We start from the raw sequence: 15626 nt of genomic DNA, 5'->3' as shown, positions 1-15626 counted from the left end.
CTCATGCTAAGCAGAGCGGGGAAGAAAGGTCTTCCTATCTTTCTTTGTATTCCTATTTACAGCCATACTCGGAGATGCCGTCACGGCCTAATGATGACTGATTCTCTTTTCTGCGCTAATTAAGACGAAAAGTACGGGTCAGTTTGTCACCAGCAGGTCTAAAATGTTACATTCACGAGTTGGTTCTCTGGTTAAATGCTTAAAGAAATTTTCGGATCAGCATTTAGACAAATTTCTCACATTCCATGACGCTATTAGCCGCCCTAAAGACTTGAGCCACCCCGTCACTCTACCAGACCACACACCTACTAAGCTGAAGTCAACACTTAGTATTACAACATGACCAGGGAATTTACGCCAGCTATTCTATAGGAGTCCTCTAAACTGTTGCGCCTCTACCGCTGCTGTGGAGCACACGCACCGACCTGCAGAACGCGGTCTCCGTGGGCGGCCAGCTTCTGGACGAGGTAGGACGCCAGGGGGAGATCCGCCCCCGCCACCTCGGCCTCAGTCAGCGGCGGGCCGCTCAGCAAGTGCCGGCTCTGCTTCTCGCCGTCCCTGATCGTCGCCATGGTGGACTACGATAGCGCAGGCTCACCCTCCTGGCTATGTCTGTCGTCTTATCTTGTGCGGTCAACAGCTGCGCCGATAAAGCAAGTGAGCTTAGGATAACTGTAGCAGAGGCAAAATAACGATGTTTCTGCACTGTTGGAAGTGAGGCTTGCTTCTGCGAAACGTGGAACCACGTTGCCAGCTGTGCGGCTTCGACTCGCCCACCCACTATCCTACTCACTTGCCTGACCCTGCCGAAACCCACGACTTCATCACCTGCTACAAACGTGACACGACTTCACCTCCGCACCTCACAGCGGAGTACATCAGGTGTGATGAACGATTAAGGACGGAAGGGGTCACTCAAGTCTATTTCAATAACAGATGAGAACGCACTAAATGAAATATCTATGTTTTGATCAAAGACCCTCAGATACGGTCAATGAAAAAATCACAACACCAAGAAGCAACTGTGCGACGTAAACGAGAGTTGGTAGGCGTGTTTCTACACATGAAAGAACATGTCTATTAAACTTCCACACCAAGAATCACACTAGTCGCGCCATTATGAGTATGCAAATCAGATTTGCATTAAATACAAACTGGAAAAGTCGTGGGTCGCAGTTACCTTCCAGATAGGACAAGGGGGGTTGATGTTAGTCAAGAATGCGTTTAAGGCGACAAAGACGCCTTTATCAACACCTCATTCAGTTTGAATTAGGTTGTCTAATAGAACTACGAGAATCTGGGTGCCCTTCCGTGATACTGCAGACAGATTTCGCAGGAATATAGGCAATGTACATGATTTTGTATGTCCATCATTTTAGCAGGTGGTCTCTGGGACGACGGCTGTTTATTATCGTGACAAAAAATAAAAACACCTACAGCCGTCCTTATGATTTTATTTTATTTTGTCGCTACCATTTCCAACGCTTCATTGCGTCATCTTCAAACTGTTTTGATGCGGTACAGGTTGATACGGTCGCCATGCATAATCCATCAGTTGCCAACATTACTGGATTCGCAGATAATGTGTCAGCACTCCAACCATCAACTGCCAATGGTTGGAGTGCTGCTCATTATCTGCGAATCCAGTAATGCTGCCAAGTGACGGGTTATGCATGTTGTCTCTGGGACGACGGCCGTTTATTATCGTGACAAAAAATAAAAACACCTACAGCCGTCCTTATGATTTTATTTTATTTTGTCTCTACCAGTTCCAACGCTTCATTGCGTCATCTTCAGACTGTTTTGATGTCGTACAGGCTGATACGGTCGCCATGCATAACCCATCAGTTGCCATCATTACTGGATTCGCAGATAACGTGTCAGCACTCCAACCATTGGCAGTTGATGGTTGGAATGCTGACACCTTATCTGCGAATCCAGTAATGATGGCAACTGATGGGTTATGCAAGGCGATCGTATCAACCTGTACCGCATCAAAACAGCCTGAAGATGACCCAATTAAGTGTTGAAACCGGTAGCGACAAAATAAAATAAAATCATAAGGACGGCTGTTGGTGTTTTTATTTTTTGTCACGAATGTACATGATTGCTGGCAGTGATGAGCATGAGAATGTACCGTCGCAAGAAGACCGGGCTCTGGATGGCCACGTGGCATTAACGATAGGGAATACCATCGTGTTCGCGCATGGCTCTGGCGCGTCGATTTGCATCTGCAGCAGCAGTTTGACCAGAAGGTGGCACCACAGTAACACAACGATGTGTTAAAAATCAGTTACTTCCAGGACAGCTCCGAGTGGGACGCCCTGTAACGTGCGTTCCACTGACCCGAAACCAGCGAGATCTGCAACTTCCCTGGTGCAAACAAGAGCTCGTTAGAGGACAGGGTGGAGGTCTGCTCGTCTTCTGATGAAAGCTGGTTGTGCCTCGGTGCAAGTGATGGCCGTGTGTTGGTTAGGAAGCGGCCAGTAGAGGGCCAGCAGCCAACCTATCTGTGCGCTAGAAACACTTGACCTGTACCTGGAGTATGGTCCAGGATGCGTTTTCATATGAGAACTGGAGCACTCTCGTGGTTGACCTACGGAGCCTGACTGCAAATTTGTACGTCAGTGTGGTGATTCGACCTGCGAACCGCAACAACCCTATGTGCTCGATTGGAGACAGATCTGGTGATCTACCAGGCAACATTTTGTCACACTGAAGAGCATGTTGGGTTGCAACAGAGGTATTGTAGGAGAGAGTTATCCTGTTGGAACACAGCTCCTGGAATACTGTTAACGCTTTCATTCGACATTCTGGCTGTTACACTGTTGTTAATGTACCAGAATTTCATATTTGCAGTGGCTTATCTCACACTTACAATAGGGGACCACACCTTGCCTATCTAACCCATGTTAATTTAGGCAAGTATGTGACCCATTTCTGAGAAAACTATTTGATGCAGGACCGTAATACTTTTACTGTATGTTACATGATGCTAAGAGAGTCAACTGTGCTAAAATCTACTTTATCCATTTTATATTGTTTAAGAAATACTTTTTTTAATTTATTAACAAAAAATATTAAGTTTTTCTGCAGAAAATACTTTTTTGTGAACTTCCTAATGGGGAAATATTAGTGAATGTAGTACCAGAGGTGGCTTTTTTTGTTAAGTAGAGTCTCTGAAAATTGCATTCATTTATCTATGTAGTTTCTGATATAAGAGTCATATGAACTGAACATTTTAGTTTGAAGGAAACTGACTTGAAAGAAAAAGCTTTTGAAATTTGTTACTTACAGTTAACTAAAACTGTCCTGCTGCATGTGATGGCCCTTCTTTGGCCTCTAGCAGATGTTCCAGCTTCTTTTTCACCTTCCTGGATGTTTGTCTTGCTTTCTTGGCCATATTAGATGCAGACCTGTCTGCATCGGCTATCCTCATTTTACCACAGTATATTTTCACCAGGATTAATTCCCAGCTTTTTCAGTGCCCAACACTTCCCAATATTACCATAATTGAATGTAATAACAGCGTCATGAACTCCTGGTTTCATTGCATGCATGCCTACAAATACAGTTTTAGGAAGGCGGTTCCAAATTATGCTGCTGAAACATTCATTTGCGTTCTTTGTATGCTCATGCATACATTTACGTAGAAGGTCAGGATGAGTCAAGTCTCTGAAAATAGGTTTAACTGCTGTAATAACAGCAGCAGGAAGAGAATGCTGGTGAGAATAAGATTCTCCAGTTGCCTGAGCACTATTGTATTTGCACCACGAATTTACTCCTGATGGACATAATCCATGAGATGGCTTATCATCAGTAGAGGACTTATGGAAGAATATGGCCCAAACATCTCTCTTCATTGCCTCCAGATTTTCTTTATTTCTCCTAATTGCCTGCCCACAGTATACCTGCAGGTTTTCTATTTCAGTTTTAGTTTACCGACCCTGTCCAGTCAAGAATTTTCCATCTTATAATTTTTCTCCCCTCATATCAACAGTTAGTTTTCTCAGCCTTGTTCCCAAACGTTTTTGAACATGGCCTACACATTCTATTTTGCTAATAATGGCATCTCCATATGGCTTAGAGTTGACAGTGGGTGACAGAAAAGTGGGCATGGAAGACAAACACACGTGGTAGGAAAATACTCTTTAAATACTCGAAAATTTTTTTTTCAGCAAAATCCTTTTCAGAGTACTTAAATAAAACCTTAATCTATCGAAATATGATGAAAACCGAAAACCGATTTTTTTCGATCTGAACCACGGTGTGGTCCCCTTAGCCTGTGATCTACTCGTTTTAATCACTTAAATGCGATATCTAGATAAATTTATTCTCTAAACTTCATTACTATATAGTCATTATTTTTTCGTGTTGCGATTTTTTTTTCGTCAATGCCTTTAATAAAGAATATCTAACGACTAAACAAAAGAAAAGAGGTACTGAATTAGGCAGCGGAAGTTCTTGGATACAAAGTGTTTATTACCGGACCAGGAAGAAACGACTGATCCATCAATAAGAACATAAGTGTAAGTTAAGTTTCACGTTCAGGCCCTGGTTGGGCCACACTGTCCCGACCGACCGTCTTGTCATCTTCCGATAATGGCTGCTTTCTATCTGAGATCTAGGGGAATGTGATCAGCACACTGCTCTCCCGGCTGTCACCCGGTTTCTGGAACTGGGAACCGCCACTAATCGGTCAAGTAGTTCCTCATTTGGCCTCACGAGCTTGAGTGCAGCTCGTTCCAGTCCTCCCACCAAGGAAAAATCCATGGGAGCACCGGGAATCGAACCTGGGTCCTCCACACGAGTCAGCGCGCTGGCCAAAAGTAGGCAACAAAAACCATACACATAAATAACGAAACACATACAAACTGAGGAAATAAAACTGGTAATTGAGCGCCAGCAAGAGAGGTACGGCCTAATACTTGCACACGGCAGCAGAATCTGGCAGTTTAGTTTATCGGTTGCGTGCGGGCGTTGGTGGTTCGTAATGCAGTCGTAATTACGATTTCCCATCGTAATTCTGAATGATAAGGTTGTCGCAATTAGAGCGCATTAAGACTATTTATTGCTTCTCCAACTAACGGGCATTCTTTTATCTTCCTTTTAGTGCCTGTAAACTGTCTCAACCCGACTCCTAAATGTTAGCATGCCGCTACTGCAGAAATCCTCGGGTCCCAGTGAGGCAGAGCTCTTGCTGTCGGAATTGTTTAAAACCTCTGTTATTTCGGAAAAAAATAGCCGACTCCACGGAGGCTCTGCTTTTCATAGCTGACACAGCTGTACCGATCTGCAATTTTTTTGGCAAACTACTCAATTAGGCTACTGGTCACTGGCGTCTGTTAACGGCCAGAAACGCAGTTTAACTGTCCTGAATTACGTAAGACTCGGTTAGAACCATATAGCACCAAGTGCAGTAAAGTAACATAGAAAAATTGGCTTAAATGCAAAAAAATGATTGCAAAAAATCAGAAAACTCGTACAAACGTTAGTTAAATGAACATTTCGAGTGTGAAGCACCCCATAATCCTACTTCAGACTATCAGACAGCTCAAAACGTATGTGGCCACATGCGGTCGTAATCACATAGGCCTTTCGAAAAATACAGAAGGAAATCAATAAACAGAATAAAATTACCCCAGAACTTTGATTACGCAGATTTAAAACGGAAAAGACTACAAAATAATTGACTGCATTTATCTAACCTCGTACCCATACATTGTCAACTCTGATGAACCTTCATAACGAAGTAGCAACGTGACCGTTTGATTTTATCTCTACCTCTAATAAGCCTGAAGCAAAAGTGCCTATTCCTCTTTCTAACTGCCTGCGACCCCTTACCACAGAGCGCCGATGTCTCGATGGTGTGCCACAACACACCAATTTCTGCACCGTCTCAGCAAAACACGTGACCCCTGCCAATCTCTGCTCCTTAGAGGAAAAGCCGTGAGACCCTTCTGGTTAATGATCTCTCAGCCTACACCAAACACCAAAGATCACGCGTGTTTTAACAGCCACTGACAAGTTAGCCAACATGTGGCGGACGCGTTTCATGGTGACGTAGTACATTCCGGATAATTGAGGTTATCTAATGAATATTTTTTATAGGTAGATGCTGTAATAAATGACAGCTCTGTATTCCAGGTTCCACGAGGGAGGTGGAAGAACAAGTGCTCTCCATTGTCCCTCCGCCGCACCAGTTGCAGACACCATGGACACTTTCGTTTGGTGAGTGCAAAAAAATATCAGTTTAGCTTATGATAGATAAAAGTGCTACTATGCTATTTAACAACATCCATACATATTTCTGTGCACATTGCACAAAATTTTAAATCCTTTCCAACGTATGTAACCATTACTCGGAGCACTAGAACCAAATAACGATCCCCGCCAGGAACGCGGCTTAAATGTAGCAACGAATAAGGTATTAATTATAAAAGAGCTCTGGGCGTTACAGAAGAGAATTATTTTAATTGATATATGACGTCGCAAATGTGAATGGAAGTGGATGCCCCACGTAATAGGAATAACGTGAACCACGGACCTTTCCGTTCGTGGGGAGGCTTGCGTGCCTCAGAAATAGAAATAGCTGTACCATAGGCGCAACATCAACAGTGGGATATCTGTTAAGAGGCCAGGCAAACGTGTGGTTCCTCAGGAGGGGCAGCAGCCCTTTCAGCACTTGCAGGGGAAACAGTCTAGATAATTTACTCATCTGGCCTTGTAACATTAACCAAAAAGGCTTTGCTGTGATGGTACTGCGAACGGTTGAAAACAAGGAGAAATTACAGCCGTAATTTTTCCTGAGGGCATGCAGCTTTACTGTATGATTAAATGATGATGGCATCCACTTGGGTAAAATATTTAGGAGGTAAAACAGTCCCCCATTCGGATCTCCGGGTGGGGACTACTCAGGAGGACGTCGTTAACAGGAGAAACAAAAAATGGTTTAAATGGCTCTCAGCACTATGGGACTTAACATCTGAGGTCATCAGTCCCCTAGAACTTAGAGCTACTTAAACCTAACGAACCTAAGGACATCACACACATCCATGCCCGATGTAGGATTCGTACCTGCGACCGTAGCACTCGTGCATTTCCGGACTGTAGCGCCTAGAACCGATCGGCCACCCCGACCTTCCAGGAGAAACAAAACTGGTGTTCTACGGATCGGAGCGTGGAATGTCATATCCCTGAATCGGGCAGGTAGGTTAGAAAATGGAAAAAGGGAAATGGACAGGTTAAAGTTAGATATAGTGGGAATTAGTGAAGTTCGGTGGCAGGAGGAACAAGACTTTGGTGGCAGATGAATACAGGGCTATAAATACAAAATCAAATAAGGGTAATGCAGGAGTAGGTTTAATAGTGAATAAAAAAATATGAGTGCGGGTAAGCCACTACAAACAGCGTAGTGAACGCATTGTTTTGGCCAAGATAGACACGAAACCCACACCTACTACAGTGGTACAAGTTTATATGCCAACTAGCTCCGCAGATGACGAAAAGGTTGAAGAAATGTATGATGAGATAAAAGAAATTATTCAGATAGTGAAGGGAGACCAAAATTTAATAGTTCTTGCTCACTGGAATTCGATAGTAGAAAAAGGAAGATTAGATTAGATTAGATTAATACTAGTTCCATGGATCATGAATACGATATTTCGTAATGATGTGGAACGAGTCAAATTCATGACATAATTAAGTTAATTTAACAACATAATTAAGTTAATATAACAACATTTTAATTTTTTGTTTTTTTAATTTTTTTATAATTTTTTTGTTTGGTTCTTTTTTCTTTTTTTTCTTAATTTATATCTAAAAGTTTCTCTATGGAGTAGAAGGAGTTGTCATTCAGAAATTCTTTCAGTTTCTTCTTAAATACTTGTTGGGTATCTGTAAGAATTTTGATACTATTTGGTAAGTGACCAAAGACTTTAGTGGCAGTATAATTCACCCCTTTCTGTGCCAAAGTTAGATTTAATCTTGAATAGTGAATATCATCCTTTCTCCTAGTATTGTAGTTATGCACACTGCTATTACTTTTGAATTGGGGTTGGTTTTTAATAACAAATTTCATAAGAGAGTATTTATACTGAGAAGCTACTGTGAATATCCCTAGATCCTTAAATAAATGTCTGCAGGATGATCTTGGGTGGACCCCAGCTATTATTCTGATTACACATTTTTGTGCAATAAATGCTTTATTCCTCAGTGATGAATTACCCCAAAATATGATGCCATATGCAAGCAATGAGTGAAAATAGGCGTTGTAATCTAATTTACTAAGATGTTTATCACCAAAGTTTGCAATTACTCTTATTGCATAAGTAGCTGAACTCAAACGTTTCAGCAGATCATCAATATATTTCTTCCAATTTAATCTCTCATCAATGGACACACCTAAAAATTTTGAATACTCTACCTTAGCTACATGCTTCTGATTAAGGTCTATATTTATTAATGGTGTCATACCATTTACTGTACGGAACTGTATGTACTGTGTCATATCAAAATTCAGTGAGAGTCCGTTTACAGGGAACCACTTAGTAATTCTCTGAAAGACATTATTGACAATTTCATCAGTTGATTCTTGTTTGTCAGGTGTGATTACTATACTTGTATCATCAGCAAAGAGAACTGACTTTGCCTCTTCATGAATATAGAATGGCAAGTCATTAATATATATTAAGAACAACAAAGGACCCAAGACCGACCCTTGTGGAACCCCATTCTTGATAGTTCCCCAGTCTGAGGAATGTGCTGATCTTTGCATATTATGAGAACTGCTTATTTCAACTTTCTGCACTCTTCCATTTGCGCACTGTCCCACTCATGCCACAATGCTTGAGCTTGTCTACCAGAATTTCATGATTTACACAATCAAAAGCCTTTGAGAGACCACAAAAAATCCCAATGGGTGGTGTTCGGTTATTGAGATTATTCAAAATTTGTTTGGTGAAAGCATATATGGAATTTTCTGTTGAAAAACCATTCTGGAAACCAAACTGACACTTTGTTAGTACTTCATTTTCACAGATATGTGAAGCTAATCTTGAATACATTACTTTTTCAAAAATTTTGGATAAGGCTGTTAGAAGGGAGATTGGATGGTAATTGTTGACATCAGATCTATCCCCTTTTTTATGCAAAGGTATAACAATAGCGTATTTCAGTCTATCAGGGAAAATGCCCTGTTCCAGAGAGCTATTACACAGGTGGCTGAGAATCTTACTTATCTGTTGAGAACAAGCTTTTAGTATTTTGCAGGATATGCCATCAATTCCACGAGAGTTTTTGCTTTTAAGCAAGTTTATTATTTTCCTAATTTCAGAGGGAGAAGTGGGTGAGATTTCAATTGTATCAAATTGCATAGGTATGGCCTTTTCCATTAACAGCCTAGCATCTTCTAATGAACACCTGGATCATACTATATCCACAACATTTAGAAAATGATTATTAAAAATATTTTCAACTTCTGACTTTTTGTTCGTAAAGTTTTCATTCAATTTGATGGCAATACTGTCTTGCTGTGCTCTTGGTTGACCTGTTTCTCTTTTAATAATATTCCAAATTGTTTTAATTTTATTATCAGAGTTTCTGATTGCAGACATGATACACATACTTCTGGATTTTCTAATAACTTTTCTTAATATAGCACAGTAGTTTTTATAATTTTTGATAATTTCTGGGTCACTACTCTTTCTTGCTATCAGATACATTTCCCTTTTCCGGTTACAAGATATTTTTATACCCTTAGTAAGCCATGGTCTGTTACATGGTTTCTTACGAGTATATTTAACTACGTATTTTCTTGGGGAAGCAGTTTTCAAATGCATTTACAAAAGTGTCATGAAATTAATTGTATTTTAAATTGGTATCAGGTTCACAGTACACCTCATCCCAGTCTACCTGAAATTTTCAATTGTTAAATCGTTGACTGAATGTACTACTTCAGAGGACTGTTTAGTACTGCTGAATGGAGCTATGTCATGTATTGTAACTAGCTGTGCACCATGATCAGAAAGACCATTCTCAACAGGCTGAGCATTTATATGGTTACACTTATCTTGGTCTATAAATAAGTTATTATCAGTGAGCTGCTATCCTTTACCACCTGAGTAGGAAAATCAATAACAGGTGTCAAATTGAAAGAACCGAGTAATACTTCAAGGTCATTTTTCCTATTACACTCTTTCAGAGACTCTACATTGAAGTACCCACAAATAATAATTGGCTTCCCCCTGTCTGACAGATAGCACAAGGAGTCCAAATTTTTCAGAAATAGATGAAAATTTCCCGATGGGGGCCTATAGAGAGTTACAATTATAAATGTGCCTTTATTTAATTTAAGCTCACAGACACATGCTTAAAGAGAAGGAATAGGGGTAAAGAATGAAAGAGGAAGCGGCCTAGTAGAATTTTGAACAGAGCATAACTTAATAATAGCTAATACTAGGTTTAAGAATCATGAAAGAAGGTTGTATACACGGAAGAATCCTGGAGATACTAGAAGGTATCAGATAGATTATATAATGGTAAGACAGAGATTTAGCAATCAGGTTTTAAACTGTAAGACATTTCCAGGTGCAGATGTGGACACTGACCACAATCTACTGGTTATGAACTGTAGATTAAAACTGAAGAAACTGCGAAAAGGTAGGAATTTAAGGAGATTGGACCTGGATATCCTGAAAGAACCAGAAGTTGTAGAGTGTTTCAGAGAGAGCATTAGGGAACGATTGACAGGAACAGGGGAAAGAAATACAGTAAAAGGAGAATGGGTAGCTTCGAGAGATGAAACACTGAAGGCAGCAGAGGATCAAGCAGGTAAAAACACGAGGCCTAGTAGAAATCATTGGGTAACAGAAGAGATATGTCATTTAATTGATGAAAGGAGAAAATAGAAAAATGCAGTAAATGAAGCAGGCAAAAAGGAATACAAACGTCTCAAAAATGATATCGACAGGAAGTGCAAAATGGCTAGAGGACAAATGTAAGGATGTAGAGGTACAGATAACTAGGGGTAAGATAGATACTGCCTACAGGAAAATTAAAGAGACCTTTGGAGAAAAGAGAAACACTTGCATGAACATCAAGACATCAGATGGAAACCCAGTTCTAAGCAAAGAAGGGGAAGCAGAAAGGTGGAAGGATAAGATAGATACTGCCTACAGGAAAATTAAAGAGACCTTTGGAGAAAAGAGAAACACTTGCATGAACATCAAGACATCAGATGGAAACCCAGTTCTAAGCAAAGAAGGGGAAGCAGAAAGGTGGAAGGAGTATACAGAGGGTCTATACAAGGACGATGTTCTTGAGGACAATATTACAGAAATGGAAAAGAATGGAGATGAAGATGAAATAGGAGATATGATACTGTGTGAAGAGTTTGACAGACCATTGAAAGACCTAAGTCGAAACAAGGCCCCGAGAGTGGACAACATTCCATTAGAACTACTGACAGCCTTAGCGAGCCAGGCCTAAAAAACTCTACCATCTGGTGAGCAAGATGTATGAGATAGGTGAAATACCCTCAGACTTCAAGAAGAATATAATAATTCCAATCCCAAAGAAAGCAGGTGTCGACAGATGTGAAAATTATCGAATTATCAGTTCAGTAAGCCACGGCTGCAAAATAGTAACACGAATTATTTACAGACGAATGGGAAAACTGGTAGAAGCCGAACTCGGGGAATATCAGTTTGGATTCCGTAGAAATGTTCGAACATGTGAAGCAATGCTGACCCTACGACTTATCTTAAAAATAGGTTAAGGAAAGGCAAACCTACGTTTCTAGCATTTGTAGTCTTAGAGAAAGCTTTTGACAATGTTGGCTGAAATATTCTTTTTCGAATTCTGAAGGTGGCAGGGGTAAAATACAGGGAGCGATAGGCTATTTACAAATTGTACAGAAACCAGATGGCAGTTACAAGAGTCCAGGGGCATGTAACGGAAGCAGTGGTTGGGAAGGGAGTGAGACAGGGTTGTGGCCTATCCCCGATATTATTCGATCTGTATATTGAGCAAGCAGTAAAGGAAACAAAAAAAAATTCGGAGTTCGAATTAAAATCCATGGAGAAGAAATAAAAATGAGGTTCGCCGATGACATTGTAATTCTGTCAGAGACAGCAAAGGATCTGGAAGAGTAGCTGAACGGAATGGACAGTGTCTTGAAAGGAGGATAATGGAATGTAGTCGAATTAAATTGGGTGATGCTGCGGGAATTAGATTAGGAACTGAGACGCTTAAAGTAGTAAACGAGTTTTGCTATTTGGGAAGCAAAATAACTGATGTTGGTCGAAGTAGAGAGGATATAAAATGTAGACTGACAATGGCAAGGAAAGCGTTTTTGAGGAAGAGAAATTTGTTAACATTGAGAATAGATTTAAATGTCAGGAAGTCGTTTCTAAAAGTATTTGTATGAAGTGTAGCCATGTATGGAAGTGAAAAGTGGACGATAAATAGTTTCGTCAAGAAGAGAATAGAAGATTTCGAAATGTGGTGCTACAGAAGAATGCTGAAGATTAGATGGGTAGATCACATAACCGCCGGCCGCGGTGGTCTCGCGGTTAAGGCGCTCAGTCCGGAACCGCGGGACTGCTACGGTCGCAGGTTCGAATCCTGCCTCGGGCATGGATGTGTGTGATGTCCTTAGGTTAGTTAGGTTTAAGTAGTTCTAAGTTCTAGGGGACTGATGACCACAGTAGTTAAGTCCCATAGTGCTCAGAGCCATTTGAACCAAGCCATCACATAACCAATGAGGAGGTATTGAACAGAATTGGGGAGAAGAGGAGTTTGTGACACAACTTGACTAGAAAAAATGATCGGTTGTTAGGGCATATTCTGAGGCATCAAGGGATCACCAATTTAGCATTGGAGGGCAGCGTGGAGGGTAAAAATCGTAGAGGGAGACCAAGAGATGAATACGCTAAACAGATTCAGAAAGATGTAGGTTGCAATAGGCACTGGGAGAAGAAGACGCTTGCACAGGATAGAGTAGCATGGAGGGGTGCATCAAACCAGTCTTTGGACTGAAGACCACAGCAACAACAACAATTTTTTTTCCGAGATGAGTGCAAGAGATGTATTTTAAAGCGAACTACCTATTGTTGATTCTTTTCTAACGTATTGTAGGTCGGTAGCCGAGATTATCACCTCAACAATCAATGCGTATGGGACATTTAGATAAATTCAGTAGAGTGTGCATTAACATTTAGAAACGTATTCTATACCAGGTGTTATTTTAGTAGAAGCCAAATAGAGTTATAATACCGAATAAAAGTCTACAAATGGTTACACGCGAAGCATGGCAAAGAGGAAACAGACAGGTATAAACGTACAGATAAAGCTTAAGATTCTAGATAATGTGGACCGTGGCACAAAGAAAACAGCAATTGCAGAGCTGTTTGGAATTCCCAAATCTATTTTACCTACGATAATTAAGAACCGAGAAAAAAAATCATCAGTGCTGCTGTATCAGGTTCCGGAAACAAATCTAAAAGACTTCGCAGTGCAAAGTATGAAGACATCTAGACGTCACTGCTAAGATAGTTCAGTCATCTGAGTGCAGCTAACATTCTAAGAAGTGTCCCTATGATTCAGTCACAAGCAGATGAGATTGTCGAAACAGTTGACATCAAAGACTTAAGTAGTTTTCCTGATTGCCTGTATCGGTTCCAGAAGAGACATACAAGTTTATCAGTACAAATCTCTTGTGAAGAAAATAATGTTGCTGAAGGAAGTGCGAACTTATGGTTGCATAAACTCGACCGACTGAGTGAAGAGCATGCCTCGTGTGATATTTTCCATATGGACGAAATTGGACTTTACTACAAAGTTTTTCCAAATCGCACCCTTGGAATAAAAAGTGATAAGTGTCACGGTCGAGCACTCTGCAAACAACGTGTAACTGTTGGCTTTGTATGTAACGCAGACGGCAGTGATCAGTTTCCTCCCTCAGTTATCGGTAGATCCGAGAAACCGCGCTCTTTTAAAAGAACCTTGATCTATTGTCACCATAAGAATGCTTGAATAGAGGACACATAATTTTGAAAGTGGTTTCTTCGTTTCGTCAGTCGACGTTGCACAAAGCAGATATGTTCTTCTTGCAACGGAGAGTCACACAAATCTGAAGGCTGTAAATTCAACTAAATACTTAGGTATTACAATTACAAGTAACCTAAATTTGAACGATCACATAGATAATGTTGTAGGTAGAGCAAACCAAAAACTGCAATTCATTGGCAGAACACTTAGAAGGTGCAACGGGTCAACTAAAGAGACTGCTTACACCACGCTTGTCCGCACTATTCTGGAGTATTGCTGTGCGGTGTGGGATGCACATCAGGTGGTACAGACGGATGACATCGAAAAAGTACAAGTAAGGGCAGCTCGTTTTGTATTATCGCGAAATAGGAGAGATAGTGCCACAGACATGACACGTGAATTGGAGTGGCAGTCATTCAAACAATGGACAGCTCTGCAAGACTGTGTGAACCGTGCGTTTAGTTCTGAGGAATTCGTTAATGCAGACGACGGTGTTGCCGTATCTGCTTGTATGGAATCAAATGTGCTGTGACCAAAGTGCAGGAAGGCTCGTCAGAAGAAACTGAGTAACAGGAGTATACAGATACCATTCTACCTACCCGTCAGCAGATGTTTACGCCGTTGAATAGTTTAGAGCGATTTTCTTCACCATCCGATATCACTGCTGCGTTTACGGACGCTACAGTTACAGTTGGTTGCGAAATAACAAGATACTTTCGTTTCCGTGAACGTCAGCAATTTTTCACAAGAAAATAGTGTAAGTTTTGAGGACCCGTACTTTTACAGTCACTTTGCATTGTTATAAGTCTACAGCAAAGTAAAATGACTGATAACTGTAGTGTATTACGCATTACTTTACTACCGTACAGAGATATGTTTTAAACATCTGTAGTTTTCATTTAACATGATTTTTAATAATGTAAACTCTTTCTTTTAGGTCCGATCGGATTCGTATTGTGTGTGTATGCTAAGTCTTTCATGGAAAAGATTTTACATAATACCTTTTTAATAGCGTGTTTTCTTATATCTGCCCAAATAGTGACAGTGTAAGGAAGTGAATTTAAGAATGTCACGGAATACTCAATGTGAACACATCCGAATGCTATGAGACATGCTGATGGTTTAATGCCCCTTACAGACACGTGCGTGTCAACGTTTCAACGACATTAGATAACAGTGCACTGCATGCGTGAAAACAGACAGGGTTTTAGTTCCGTGTATCCCCAGTACCATTCTTGGAGTACAGACAAAGATCTGAAATTTGGATATTTGTGGTAAGTTCCTATGGGACCAAACTGCTGAGGCCATCGGTCCCTAGGCTTACACACTAATTAATTTAACTTACACTAATTTACGCTAAGGGCAACTCGCAACTCCGATGGGGGAGTGGGGGGGGGGGGGGGGGGGGCTGCGCGAACCGTGCAAGACGCCCGAGACTGCAGGCTATCCCGCGTGGCTGACAAAGATCTGTTGTCAGAACTGCGGATCACCACTTGGTACTGATCTACACAATACAGGTGTGACTGCTTCCATGGCCAATGACAATTTGAATAATATAATTATCCTCTCAGCGTCAC

The 15626-nt window shown here is 40.9% G+C and overlaps 1 protein-coding gene across 1 annotated transcript in view; it reads right to left on the bottom strand.

The window, feature by feature from the left end:
* LOC126168440 (uncharacterized) overlaps positions 1-572 on the bottom strand; it is a 116903-nt gene extending 116331 nt beyond the window's left edge. The window contains exon 1 of the mRNA XM_049920560.1: positions 426-572. Within this exon, the coding sequence (XP_049776517.1) occupies positions 426-572 (147 nt within the window). The remainder of the gene's footprint in view (positions 1-425) is intronic.
* Between the last annotated feature and the right edge of the window lie 15054 nt (positions 573-15626).

This window comes from Schistocerca cancellata, chromosome 1 (genome assembly GCF_023864275.1).
Source record: "Schistocerca cancellata isolate TAMUIC-IGC-003103 chromosome 1, iqSchCanc2.1, whole genome shotgun sequence".
Classification (NCBI taxonomy): Eukaryota; Metazoa; Arthropoda; class Insecta; order Orthoptera; family Acrididae; genus Schistocerca; species Schistocerca cancellata.
Note: the sequence above shows the minus strand (reverse complement) of the source record. Positions and strands in the feature narration are given on the sequence as shown.